Raw genomic sequence first — 15,110 nt, forward strand, 5'->3', positions numbered from 1 at the left:
TCATTGTGCTTCTGGTAAAATTAGCTTCAGTTCTTCATATTCATCTTTATTTGACTAGCATTCATATTTTCAAAAGTCAAATGTTATTTTTCCAAAAAGAATTGTTTGCAATGATGTTGCAGTGTAGATAGGAAATATAAGCACTCTTGAAATATGGCTTGGCCAATCAAATTATTGGACTGGATGTAAATGTTGAATAAAACTACGATTATTAAAGCATTTGAGCTGAAAAAAAAAAGTTCAGGGGTGTTGAAACAGTCTTGGCGGTATGCTTCTCAGAGTACACAGCATGTGCAGGGTAAGCATGCATGGACTTTTTTATTTGTACTCATGGCCTTGGCATGGCAGTCATACAGCAATTTAAAATGTTTTGCAAAACAAATAATATGGCAGCTTTCCAGCTTACTTGTTCCTTTCTGCTCAGCTTTGGCTCTGCCCTGCTCATGTGCACACGTAGATGTGCTCAGCATGACAGGGATCACAAAAATATACGTGGGACAACAAGGTTCTTGCACACCATTTTTGTCATTATATCTTTAGCTCATTTACCTCTGTCAAAGTACCTCATGTTAAACTACACCTCCACCTACTAAAAGTTTCATTACTATTTAACATGATTGCATGAAAAGGTCACAGACTTTTCTTAATAACAGTTTATTAATTTCAACTTACTTTTCAGCTGTTCTTAACTAAGAGATTACACATATCCCTGTTGTTCTTATTATACTGGATGATTAAGCTAGGTGGCTGATATAACCTTACACACTCCTGTTAAAGAAAACCAAAGAGGCCTAGGTGTAATATGCTGGGCTCCAGCTGTCTACTCAGTTTTCAGTGATAGAAGTTAATACTTGTGCTAAGGTGGAGGATAGGAGCGCAAAACAAAGCAAGACATTTGGATGCCTGGGTAAGAGCAGAGCTTTGAGAGTTTCTGGATACCTGAGGAGTATCTGAAAGGATGAAACACACAGGCTCATATGCAAAATCAATTTAATAATGGAAGAGAATATAGTGGGAGTGCTGAGAGTCTTATAAGTTGGGCTTTTTCCCTATTGAGATCTCTTTCACCTCCCTTGGGATTGAGGGTGTTTACTAAGCAGAGGGCTTATCAGTCCTTACTGTTGGTGGTCCATTTCATGGTGTGCTAGAGCTCATCGGGAACAGTGTGTGATTGTGAGCAAAATCCTTTCAATTGACTATAAAGAAATGGAGTGGTATAAATATACCCAGTGTGTCCTCTTCTCTTATAAAGGATCCTATGAAAAATACTCCATCCTTACTTGCAGACATTGATAACAATAGTTGGTTGGTGGTTGGTGGTTGGCAGTTGGAGATGGCTTCGCAGACACATCTGGAAGCCAATGGGCACACTGGTTAAATAAATAATGTAATGTAATAGGTTTTCATTGGTAATTTGAGATTCTGTTCAACTGGCGAAGTGTTTTTCATTAAAAAATGAAATATGAACCTATAAGTCATGCTGTGAATTTTCAATAATTTCCCTTTAGTTTGTTAAAATCCATATATATTTATATATGCCTCAGTTTCAGGAATTGCAAGTCATTAGCCGCAATGTCATTAAACTTAAGGTTTAATGGACAAAATTGTTCACAGTACAAGAATGAATTTCTAATCTCAGTGTCTCTCAGTGCATAATATTAGAAGGTAAAAGGGGCCTTGAGCATAAACAGGAGCCCTTGCAGACACTCACTTTGATTATGTGAGTCGCTCAATCTGGACTTGTAGTGGCATCAAGGATAATTAGCAAGGGAGCATGCTGGGAATGACACTAGCCCAAAGGCATCAATCACTGGTCAAGGAGATTCGCTTCCCCGCTACAGACCAGATGTGTAATCACAAAATTCTTTTAGCACATGTGCCAGAATGATAAACAAATTCACACCCCCACACTTCTCCCCCTACACAAATACTTCCAGGGAATTGTTGTAAGCTGAAGCAGACAGGCTGAAATTATAATGCAATTTATCTTTAATCCTTCAGTCACTTCACAGCTCATTATTACTAGCTCTGGTCATATACTATCTCTCTCTCTCTCTCTCTCTCTCTCTCTCTCTCTCTCTCATTCTCTCTCTCTCTCTCTCATTCTCTCTCTCTCTCTCTCTCTCTCTCTCTATATATATATATATATATATATGAATGTGTGTGTATTCTGTTTGCTAACAGGTGTTTCATTTTAGCCATGTTAACATGCAATGAGCATCTGTGCCATTGTTCATCTAGCTGCCTTGCTGTATGAGTATGAATACTCAGCATAGCTAGTGAATATGTATAAACAATCACTACTAGAGTTGTAAAATAATTCAAACATAATTCTTAATTCATGTTAGTACCAATGCGTGTCTGAAAGTGATATTAATGATAATGAAGAGAAGGATGAATAACATTTGGTCTAGATCAGTTATGTTGCAATAATAATAATAATAATAATAATAATAATAATAATAATAATAGATTGATGTTTAAAATTTACAGTTTATAGCTATGTTTATATGTATTATGAATTGTTAATAGAAAACAACACATTTTAACGCTAATAAGATATTCATTTTCTGCTTGATGAGCTATTTTTTCCCCTGTGTTTATAATGGTAGAGTAGCTATCATTCGGTGTCTTTTACTGATTTATAACTACAGTGTAATTTATGGATCATACAGTTGGACTCTGTAGACAAGTATATAATTTGTGTTGCATTCTTGTACTTGATGTCATGATACATTACATTTAAAATAAGCATGCTATTTCTGGTGCAGTAAAAAAAAAATAGATAAGAAATATTGAACATATTTTAAAATATTATTTATTTTTACTTATTTCTTTATCTTTTCTTGGTCACTCTCTACCTCCCTCTCTCTGTCTTTGCCTTTCTGTATCTCTCTTTTTGATCTTTCTCTCACACACACTCAGAGAGGATGTGTTTGCTTTGCAGTGAGGCAAACAGCAGGATTCACTGAATGGTCTCCCTGTAGGATTTCTGTAATTGATAGAGGTTGTGTTAGTTTTAAGGCTGAAGGTGGCACTCAGGAGGACAGTCTCTGCCTATGTGGTCAACCTGGACAAATTACTCTCTAGGCACAAAACTTGTAAAAGTGTATGCCTGAGCAGGAATTAACTGTGTTTACAGGTCTATTAAAAGCAATATCTTTTCATTTGGTTTTTGTGTTTCATTTTTTTTCTTAATATTGCTCTTGGGGCTTTTTTGTTTTGTTTTGTTTCATTTTGTTTTTGCACAGGGACACATACTAGCAACTGCATTTTTTTGTGACTCTGTAAAGGATGTTCTGTAAAGTGCCATTCGAGTGCACATGCTGTTTAATGGGCTCATTCTTCAGGCTGTGGTTATTTTCTTAATACAGTTACTCATTTGGCCACACATTTTAAGGCTTGGAAGCTATTACACACATGTTAATGCTTTCCTGGGAGAAGATTACACTTTAAGCAGTTTGCAGTATTCATAAAAGCTTCTGAGTGGAGAATTTATTACTTGCCCTTTCACTTTTCTGAATAATCAGACTAATTCTGGTGTTTTAATGAGGGGTTTAACTACATTAAGGATGGACTCATTTTAGGCTCTTGGTTATTTGACCATATCTAAAAAAAAATATGGCTAAAAGATTCATCCTCTCTCCTCAAACTGCACAGCTACGTTCTTACTGATTACACAGGCACTTTCTATCAGTTTGTCTTGTTAACTTTTGTAAGCAAATTGGACTTCCTAGTTTAACTATCAGTACTATTTCTGTGATTAAGTTTAGAAATTGTAATCGATTTCTACAGCTGTTTTAAATGCATTCAAAAGCCCTCATCTAGAAAATTTGAAAACCAAGGCTAAATACTGTAGAGCTAGTACCAAATAAGGACTGGTTGTCATGTAAGATCACATTTCTAATCATCTAATACAATAATTTTATCCAGATTTTCTCTCTTATTTAGTTCTGACCAATTCCCATTCTCCAGTTAGGTCTTCATTGTCACATGACAGTTACACCCCAAGGAGGGTGAAGACTATTATACGTTTCTTCCGAGACGCTTGAAGACATCTTTTCCAACTGCCGCTCATGCATCATCAGCAGGCAGCTTAACACACTTGGAGGAAAGCCCACATGAGCTCACAAGACACCCATGATTGGCTAGTGTCACTGTGATTGATAGGGGACTAGTAGTATGCCACTATCTCCTTCCCACTTTACTCTCTTGGTCTTTTGGACTCCCAGCCATGAGAGCCATGCGATCACCCGATGATATGGTGGAGGTTTTCCGTTGTGCCACTCAGAGCCCCTAGGGTGTTAAATCATCAAAATGACACTTATTTGCATATTTATATATTCTTCCTCACAATAAATAGAGCACTATGATCTCTAAATGACTTTCTCTATAATAGATCAATTCATTTACAACATTATCTATCCTTGCATGTGAACACAGCAAGGGCTTTCATGAATGCTCTCTAATCACTAGGGTATAAAACTGTGAGGATGATGATATTTGAAAAAAATAATAATAATTATCTGACATGCTACTCACACATATGTAATGAGAGAGCACAAAGGGATGAAACCGTGTTAGGAGATACAACATTCGTGTTTTTATCCATGCTTTTATATGGATGTTCAACTGAATGTACAATCTCCTGGTGAGATGCTATATAAAAAAATAAATAATTACCAATGGAGAATCATGAGTTGAAGAGAGAGAGAAAGAAAGTGGAGAGAGAGACAGAGAGAGAGATAGAGAGAGAGAGAGAGAGAGAGAGAGAGAGAGAGAAAACAAAAGCCATCCATTTGACATTCAGTGACTCATGCTGCTGCCTAACAATCCTTACACAGGGGAGATTCTCAGAGGTATTCAGAATTGCAGACTGTGCCAGCACACACACACACACACACACACACACACACACACATACACATACACACACACATATACATGCTATGCAGCTGCAGAGCCACAGGGTGGTCAAGCTTGATTTCAGGGTGGCTATTCCTGGTCAGATCAGATCCATTGTCCATTGTGTGTGTAAGTCCGTACAAACAAAAATAAACAAACATTAAAAAAATGATCACATACATTCTTTTTTTTCTTCTTTTCTTTTGCCTGTGAAAACTGTTTAAAGGGTGTTTTGTCAAGGAACTGGCCTGCTGCAAATGCTAAATTGTTTAGAGTCACAGGTTTACTTTTACAGAAAGTGGATAAAGATAATCTGTTAAAGTGAATTACAGGCAATATTCAAATATTTTTCTATTAATTTTATCAATTATGCGGTCCTCAATTTTTGCTTCCACTTATGTCCTTGTTGGGTTAAATTGACCCTGGACATAAAAGAGAGCAAAAAGAAAACACACAAAATCAAATTTGCATCATTTTTCAAATTGCGTTTTTGCTTACAAAAAATATTAATATACTAAAGTAGCAGTGAATAAAGCAGAAGTGAATGTGTGTTCATTTCTACAGTGGATGAACTATTGTACTGAACTACACCATTCAAATATCTCTGTCTACACAGAATACCATGTACAGTATTTACTGTATATACCTGTGATACATCTGTAGGGACAAGGCCACAGGCCAAGTAATCACAGCCATGCTGATATTCAGAATAACAGTATGATTGTAAGCACTACTGTATATTGCTTTTATAAAGTTTGAGTTACTGACATTTCAGACACAATAATTTCTTGATTTTTGCTTTGTGAACAGAAATAGATCCCAAAAAAAAGCCACTCACACTTATAGCCTGTGCTAATAGCTCACCATGATTTGCTGATTCCTGTTAAAGGGTTCCTTTTCAAGTCCGAAGTTGTATCCACTTATGATGTGGAACTCCACATCCAATCAAAGCATCTGCTTTATTTTACTGCTTTACCCTGATTTACTTTATATTTCAGGTATCAGTGTCTATGTCTGTATAAGCCTAAAATAAATGACTGCTTTTAAGATCTAACTCTTTCCACGTGATAAGATCTGCAGCTACTCTTGCCCTTTAGCATTGCAGAGCATGTAATGTTACTCACAATTCAGGTCTATAGAATCTGCTTAGAACATTCAATAATTGGTTGTTTTGGTGCTTAAACATTAGCATGTACTGCAGGGAATGGATAATTTGCAGGAGCATCTAATTTGCATTTGGATATTGTTGATCTATAGGACATGGCCCTCTTGAATTGGTTAAGTGGGGCTTTGGCTATGGACCTGCATTTCCTGACAGTTGGGTTAAATTGGAAAGTGTGATCATGAATATAAAGCACTGTTAGCAATCACTTAGCCAACTGTGGAGCTCAGACAATGTTGAGGTTCTGGCTTCTCTCTCTCTCTCTCTCTCTCTCTGTTCTTCTTTCTGCATGTAAGTTAATTAGGCATGTTTTGTCCTCAACTGTCTACCATTATAATTATTATAGGAGTTATTTGAAATATGGAGTGGGACAACACTCTTTTTTTTCAACCACTTAATTGTGTGCTAAAAGAAATGATTCTCGTAAACAGAAGACACCTTCCCACTTGCTTGTGATGCCCCACCATCTGTATGCATTCATGCAATATCAACCACAGAGAAGCATGTTCAGTCATGTGGAATTACTCTTGCAGTCTAATCTGGAATAATTAAGAGGTACCACATATGAGACTCTTCTCCTGCCCTTTATCAGCTGGCCAACTGCAGTTCAGATCATGTATGAGGCACCAGAAGGGTACAGAATGCTGCAATAGACTTTATTCTGTTAATGAAGGAAAAACAACTGTTTGCAGGCTTCCAGTGCTTCTTCAGCTTTTTATTTTTGAGTTAGCCTTGTGTTTACTCCAATATGAATCATCTGTCAAAAAGATGTGTCAAGTTGGACATATCACCTTAGTCAAGTGATGCAGAGTTTGTGTTGACGTAAGGTTGTGCGATGACACGTTCTGCAGTGACATCAGAGTGTGGAACAAAGTGTGATTTCTATAACTTTAATCATGGCATGGCTGGTGTACCGAGCACTTTAGATCTCCTGGGAGGTTCACTCACGTAGAATGTTTACATGTTTATAGTTTACACAGAACAGCATGAAGAAGGAAAAAAAAAAACTGTTCTGTGAGTGGAAACATCAAGTTGATTAGAGAGGTCAGAGGAAAATGGTCAGATTGGTTTGAGCTGCCGGGAAGAAACTCGTATAATCATTCTTTACACTGTGGTGAGCAGAAAAGTATCTCAGCATGCACAACACACTGAACCAAGAGGTGAATAGGCTATATCAGCAGAAGACCACAGTGGTTTCCGTTCCTGTCATGGATGTAAAAGCAACACAAACAGGGGGTTAGCAACAGCAAACCTCACACTGTAAGCAGAGAGTTGTACTGTTTTACCCTCATGACATAGTGTGGCATCGAATCACTCTCTCATTTATGTAGAGCTTGTTGCTTGGTCCAAGCATGATTGAGGACATGACTCATCTTTGAGTCTAGGCTTGCTAGGATTGCTGTTACTGTGCCTTCAGTATCTATGTTAAAATTGGAAATCAACTTCTTCTCCTGCAGAAACAATGTTGCCCTGCACTCTACTGCTTCGCTTTGACAAATTTCCTCCAGTCTTATTTGTGCTTATATGTGGCTGAAAAAAATGTCCTCTTTTGTTGCATTTCAACACTCGGCTTCACACACTAACCAGCTTCTCGGTAAGTGTGCATGGGGCCTTTCCTATATTTCGTTTTCCAGCATCATGTGAGGTTGGTTGAATTATCTGGGCTTGTTTTAATATCAAATTGCACCTCTTTTTGCATTTTCTTTTTGGTTTGCGCAAGCTTATCATGACATTGGTTGCTTCTTTCCTCAGTCTGTCTTATTTTGAAGCTTGGCTGAGAATTAGCTCTAGATCCAACTGTAAGCTTTCTGACAGTGTTGATGATCCCTTGTGACTGCCTGTCTCATATCATTTTTGCCTGCAAAACAACAACTGGCAATTCTAATTTATGAAACACAGTAATTAATTCGCCAGACACTTGGCACCTTCTATTTTTCATGACTTCACCTGTCAGTGCTATCATACTGAATATGTCATTGGACTTATTATCTTCTATGTATGTCAGTGAGTTCATTTAATGCTCTATACTTCATTCAGAGACCTGCAGCTATGGGAAATCTTTGAATTTATGAATCCAGCTAAGCTAACAACCAAGTCAAATTCATTGTGGATATGATACACCATGTTTTTTTTCTGGCACTTCATGTCTTTCCCTTTCTCACTCCTACCATGCCATTGTCTTATTTATAATTTCTACATCTCGGGTCTGTTGCATTTCTAGCCACTGTTACTCAGTGTTAACTTAGCTAATGCAATTTCTCAAAATGTTATCTTGCATTTTTTTTTGTTATTTCTGATTCCTATTCACTTCAAGTTGAATGAAAGACTGAATAGTTACCCTGACTAGTAAGAAACTAGGAATGTGTATTTGTTACATGGGGTATAATAGTCACAGACGATGCTGCATGCAGGTGTTTTAGAAAGACTCTGATAAGCTGGGAAATAAGCTGCAGACATTAATACTCAGGCAAGTGTCATGCTTGGTACACACTAAAGGCTAGGGTCAACAAAGAGCCAGGCTAAGGCTCAGAGTTCTTTACACTTGATCCTGTGTAAAATCCAGTTGGATTTTTATAATAATTAAGTTGCAAGAAAAGGTCAAACAAATAACCTTGTCAAGAACCTTCAATTCTTCTGAATTATTTAGTACATGTACTAAGAATCTCTTTTTTGGTGCTTGATCACACCATGATACATTTAACACAGCTTACAACATATACATCCCACAACACACAGGACATTAGAAGAATGGTATTAAATGGAGTGGTATAGTTAGATAATAAGTAGATATATTCTCTCAGACCACAAGGTGGGGGACACAGTGGATGGCACACAATCACATACCCCTTCACACACTTAAACAATTTAGAGATGCCAATCCGCCTACCTTTGGATTGCGGAGGAAACCCCCAAAGCACAGGCTGGAGGTTGGAATCAAACACCCCATCCTGTAGGTCTGAGGCAAATATGATAACCATTGAGTTATTGAGTTATGGATTTTTTTTCCCCACACATTAGCCATCTAAGCGCCTGATTATTTCAATAAGCAAGTGAATGTTGTTACGGTTTCGGACAATAAAACATATAATACAGTATAAATGGGAAAGTTTTTGTGAATATGCACTTAAGAATTTAACTCGGACAGACATACTGCACCTGCACCGTCTTATCTTACCTTCCTACCTCAAACTGTGAGCATTTGTGCTGGTCCACTATTGTACTGTTAATATCTGCACTGCATGTAGCATTTGCAATATAGTGATTGCACTGGTTCACTTTTATATCTAACCATTATTGTTTCTATTTGTTTACATTTCTTAGATTTTCTTTTATATTTTATGTTTATGCTCATAGTTTTCATAGGTTTTTTTATATATATGCTCTCTTGCTTTACATTACAATGCACCAATACACCAAGGCAAATTCCTTGTACAGGTAAAACCCACAGTACATAGCAATAAAAATAATTCTAATTCTGAATTTCCATTAAAATGAGTACTTACATTCAGTCCACACATAGCAGGCTTTCACTGTAGTATTGGAACAACAACATAAACTCTAACATAATGATTAGCACTATGCAATATTCAGACCACATGTTGCCTGTTTGTCCCTCAGTGCCAGAACAGTGCTGCAGGTACTAGATATTTATTGCCTTAATATTTCATAAAAACACAACTAAACCCTACTGTGAAACCCTAATGTAAAACATTGAGGAGAAACAATTCAAATATTCATTATAAACTTTGAGAATATATTTTTACACTTCTCTTTGGATTTGGATCTTACAATGGATATACTGATGTAAGAGCTTAATAACAGCAATGTAATGGAGGATAAAACAAAACAGTCATAATTATAATAGCTATATTTATATGCAGACATAATTTAAATGATAACTGATTTGGAAATCTGAATGGAATTTGACTGAGTCTGATTAAGCGAGGTGATAAGATGGTAGATCAGATAAGATAGTAGAAGACTTTTAACCTGAATACTTTCACATTACCAGTCATCGTGTACTGTTGGCTTATGACACATCCAAATGGCAGTGTGGAAAAGCTTTTTATTGCAGGTGTCTGCATAAGGTATCCAAATAAATATATACAAAAAAATTCATTCATGCAATTTTGTTTGTATAGCACTTTTAACAATGGACATTGAACTTTCCAGAAATATATACATTGCAGATATAAATTTTAAGTGTGACGAACAAGCCAGAGAAGATAGTGGCAAGGAAAATCTCCCTAAGACAACATGTAGAAGAAATCTTAAAAGGAACCAGACACAAAAGGAAACCCATCCTCAACTGGGTGACAATGAAAAGTGTAGTTATAAATAATTCCCTTCTAAAACTGTGTGCTATGTAGTCAAAATGTGTGAGTATTTCAACAGGAAATCCATTATAGTTTACAGAGGTAGACTTCACTGCAAAAATGTTTGTTCTAATTGCAGTCCTAAAGGTATTATAACAATTGTTGTCCTAAGCCATTGTAACAAAATTGTTCATATCAATTGCAGTCCAATGCCATCTTCATGCTTTCTAAATGTTGTCATTTTAAAGACTGCATTTGGTTTTGGTCATGAAAACCAGCATGGTGCACTGTGTATTACATTTTAAATGAAGTATATTGATATTTTCCAAAAGCTCACCATATAGTAATTTGATATAACTATCACTTGCACTCCCTGATTAAATTTTTTATCATAATTCCCCCTCTTAATAATGTATTGTTTCTCATTACCAAAATCTGTTTTAAACCATTGCATTGTATCTACACTTCTGCAGCATGTATACTAAAAAAAGGATAGTTGACAGTTGTGGTTAAAGAGAGAATGGCAGGGGGAGAGATATGGAAACTCATTAAGTTGATGTTCTGTTCAAGTGGTTTGCTCTCAGTGCTCCAGATTGCAGTTACTAGATAGGACTCATCTACTCTGTGCTCTAAGTGCCAGAACCTCACCTTAATTCCCCCATTAAAAGCCCATCTGTGGGAATGGGCTCCTAAGCACTCTGAGAGTCTACAGTGCAACCAGACAGCCTGAATGGCCTGCGTTCAAAACACACTAATTTAATCTAATCTCTTTCTTCTCTCCTTTTCCCCATTCTCTATCATCCTCCCTTTTCCCCACAACTCTTTCATGTTCTTTTCTTTATATTCCTCGACCTCTCTGTATAACAAACACAAATCTGTTAATATTTCATAATATTTTCTTCATTTTTTCACATTATCCTTCTGTTCATATGTTTTTTGCTATTTCCCTCATACTGTTATTTTCACTTCCATCTCTCTCTCTCTCTCTCTCTCTCTCTCTTTCTCTCTCTTTCTCAGACAGCACGGCTAGCATCGTAGCGAGGCGGCGCCGTTTCCACAGGTTGACTCAGGAGATGTATGAGCTGCCTGTGGTGGTGTGGGATGGAGGTGAGCCCCTACTGAGCAGCACCAGCACATTGACCCTGCGTGTGTGCCAGTGTCAGCGTGGCACCCGGCACAAAATCTGTCAGGGCGAGGCTTTCCTTTCTTCTGCAGGCCTCAGCACTGGAGCGCTTATCGCCATCCTGCTGTGCGTGCTAATACTGCTGGGTAAGTCCACATCTACACCCTGCAATTCCACAGTTAAACTATAGACATAGATAACACTACCTGTTTTTTTTTTTTTTGCTTTGAATTTTACAACCCATGCCAAAAATGATGAAATCACCACACTATAAAATAAAAAAGCTGAGCGAACATTCTTTAAGTGTGGCAATTCCTTCATTTTTGCCAGGGGTTAGATTATTAAATGTTTAATTGGAACACTGAATTATTGGCCTCACTGTGAAACACTTAGAACTCTTATAAACACAGGGGGCCAAGCACAAAGCGAATAAATTAATTGTCTAGCACCTGTTACCCACTGGTTTGCGTCATGCATAGACCCTTCATGGCCATTCAGTTGACTTTTTTAGCGCGTTAAAATTATAGAAATTATATACTTGTCTACAGTTTAAACTCATATGTAATTATATTGAACCTGGGTGTTCAAACTGGTGCTAAGGAATTGCAGTAAGATCAAAGGCTTATAATAATACTACCAAAAAGACAGAAAATATTAAAGGGTTTTTTTCTGTTTGTTTGTTTTTTTGCATTTTGTGTTAAAATTTTGTGAAATGCACAGAATGTTTCTGCCTTTGACACAGCAAGCAAAAGAAAAAATTCTACTATTTCTTTAACGAATTGTAACACTAATGTTAATACTATTGTTGATGTAACTATTTACTTTTTCTATTCAATTTGTGAGAATGAGAGGACTCCTGACTAGACGTGACATTTTCCTTCCTCTTTTTGACATAAATGCAATTCCTGGTTGTGTTATTACTACAAGCAGTCAGTTTTTTCAGCACGGTGATATTTGTTCACTTTTTTGACTACATTTGGCAAGACGTTCAGAAAGCTGCACACATTAAACAGTGATAATTGTTCACAATGAACATAATTGACAAATACTACCATGAACATTAGGATTTTAAAACATCCAGTATTTACATGCAGATAATGTAGGCTAGACCACTCTTTTATTTGGGGGCACTTTTATCTTCTTTTATATAGCATATGGTTATATAACTATATTGACTGTGTAAGACATGGAAAACCGTTCTTGATATAAGCTGTACTTCAAATGTCCTTCCTCTATTGCCAGCCCTAACCGATCGATATCCAATATGGTCAATGCTTCCAGGGGTTTAACCTGGGTATTTACCTCTGGACATTTGTCTTACAAGTAGAAAATGTTCAGTGGGGAATTTTCCGTCTAGATTTCAATACTGTTAAGACAGCAGTTACAGGGTCTAACCTTATTAAAGGTCACCTTTGCACATCAGCATAATAGTGTTACTTTTACTTAATGCTGTTTTTCTTCATTGCTGGCAAAAAAACCTTCAGGCATGTTGATAAATTCCATTATAAGCACAACAGGTGCAATTAGAGCACTTTCAGAAAACAACAGTGTAGCAGCAAAAAGAGGGCAGATTTTGACACGAGAGGCCAATGTCCAACATAAATAAACCTGTGGAGTGCTGGGACTGCAGGAAGGTGGGGGGGCATGTTTAGAAGACCAGCTCTATTATTGTCCATGAACAGTGAGGCATGAAGGTTACATATTTTCCTAGCATTTAGACTGGGGCATATACACACACAGTGGGTCAGATGAGCAGCAGTCAACCAGAACCAGGACAGCATCTGCATTTTTAATAGCAAGGTGAAACAGAAAACCTATGAACACCAGCTAAATAGTGCATGTGAATGGAAAGGATCTGTGGAGAATGTTTTATCCTTTAGACTTTGCAGTGATTCATTTTTCCAAGACTAGAATTTAGGCTAAATATTTTCTATAGCAAAGTAGCTGTCACACATTAGGTAGAATCACAAGTGAAGGTGATCAGTGTTTTTATTAAACATGGCAAACAAACAAAGACTTAATCCAGAGGCAAAGTCATGATTCAGGGTCAGGTGATGAACAAACAACATTAATTCCTCTTACCAGAGGTCAAAAAATAGAATTTCTGCCTGTTTTGGGGGGTGCCTGTGTTCAGCATTGGCTTTCTTTGACATGTCACACTCCACAGTGGTGATTAATGGCTCATATGAAAGTAGACACTGAATTTGTAGTTTTGTATAAGTATGTTTGTTTTTTCCTGGCCTACAATATTCTATATCCCTAACCTAATATATTCACAGAAATCTTGCACATAATCATCAAAATGTTTTTGTTTTTTTTGTTTTTTTTATGCAAATGTTTATATCTTCGAAGTAAATGGTGATATCAAACCCATTTCTGCTCTCTGAGATGAACCAAGTGCTTGTTCATAAGCCTTTAGAATTTGAGGGTTTATCTTCAACCAGTAAAATTCTGTGTAAGGTCATCTTAACAGAAGTAAAAATGTCTCCACTGAAAGCCAACAGTATCCTGACTTATTTTATATCAGACATGCATCGATAAAATAATTAATTTGTTTATACTGATTGAAAATGTCCCGAAGTCGATCTCCATTCATCCGGCAGAATGGAGAGCCATTGTACTGGTAAAAAAGGGCTAACTGGAACAGAAAAGAGACAAATGAGTAAAACTAGATCAAAACACCAAAAAGCCAGTCAATAAATAAACGCCTTGGTGTGGACCGACACAAAAGGCACAGTATACTTCACAATGATCAAGTAGAATGTTAAGCCATACATACAGTGATCATTAATCAGAGGAATGTGAAGATAAGAAGGTCTGAAGGGACTGTGGTGACTTAGGCTGCATTGTGGTCTGGGATTTGTAGTTGGATGTTGATTCCAGCGTAGACATGACAGCAGCAAATATGTGACTCAATTAATAGAGCGAGATAAAGCTGGAGATGGAGAGTTGAACAGAAGGGCATCACTGAGATTGAGGAGATAAAGTGAGTACCACACAGTCACAGAAGGAGACATAGAGTGCAAGAATTATTGCACAAGAATTCCACTGAAACAGTGCCACAAAAATATTTCTATATAAAGTATTTAAAGTCAGTAAGCGAAGTGGGAGAAGTGAATAAAGCATGGGTAGAGACTGAGAGAACAGGTGGGAGGCTAGAAATGTGAGAAGGACCAAAGGAAAAAAAAAGAAGGTGCAGAGTCTGTGGGCAGAAACAGAGTAGGAGAACAAGCCTGGCTTGTCACAGGCCACTGATCGCTATTAAAATGTACAAGACCTGAAAACAGAGGCACAGATTGATTATCCTCCCCATTCCCTTCCTCTTTCCATCACTTGTCTATTCCCTCGGTGGCTCTGCAATGGATGGATGAGTCAGCTTTTCAAGGACGTTTGAGCATTCACCTAGGCAGCCCCTTTAGGATAAATATATACCAAAGCCTGGTATTCAAAAACAAGTCAGCTTCTCCATAAAAAAACACCTATTTATGTCTATCACACTTAGCAAAATCTGCATGATGATAAAGTATAATAAAAAGAAGCAGCATGAAATATGCCACAAAATGCATTTTCCTTTTTTCTCCAAGTAGCACTCGAGTTTAACTTC

The 15,110-nt window shown here is 37.1% G+C and overlaps 1 protein-coding gene across 1 annotated transcript in view; it reads left to right on the forward strand.

Annotated features, from left to right (window-relative positions):
* LOC131364173 (cadherin-18) overlaps positions 1-15,110 on the forward strand; it is a 79,519-nt gene that overhangs the window by 62,361 nt on the left and 2,048 nt on the right. The window contains exon 11 of the mRNA XM_058407298.1: positions 11,401-11,652. Coding sequence (XP_058263281.1) covers positions 11,401-11,652 — 252 coding nt within the window. The remainder of the gene's footprint in view (positions 1-11,400; positions 11,653-15,110) is intronic.

This window comes from Hemibagrus wyckioides, linkage group LG13 (assembly GCF_019097595.1).
Source record: "Hemibagrus wyckioides isolate EC202008001 linkage group LG13, SWU_Hwy_1.0, whole genome shotgun sequence".
Taxonomy (NCBI): domain Eukaryota; kingdom Metazoa; phylum Chordata; class Actinopteri; order Siluriformes; family Bagridae; genus Hemibagrus; species Hemibagrus wyckioides.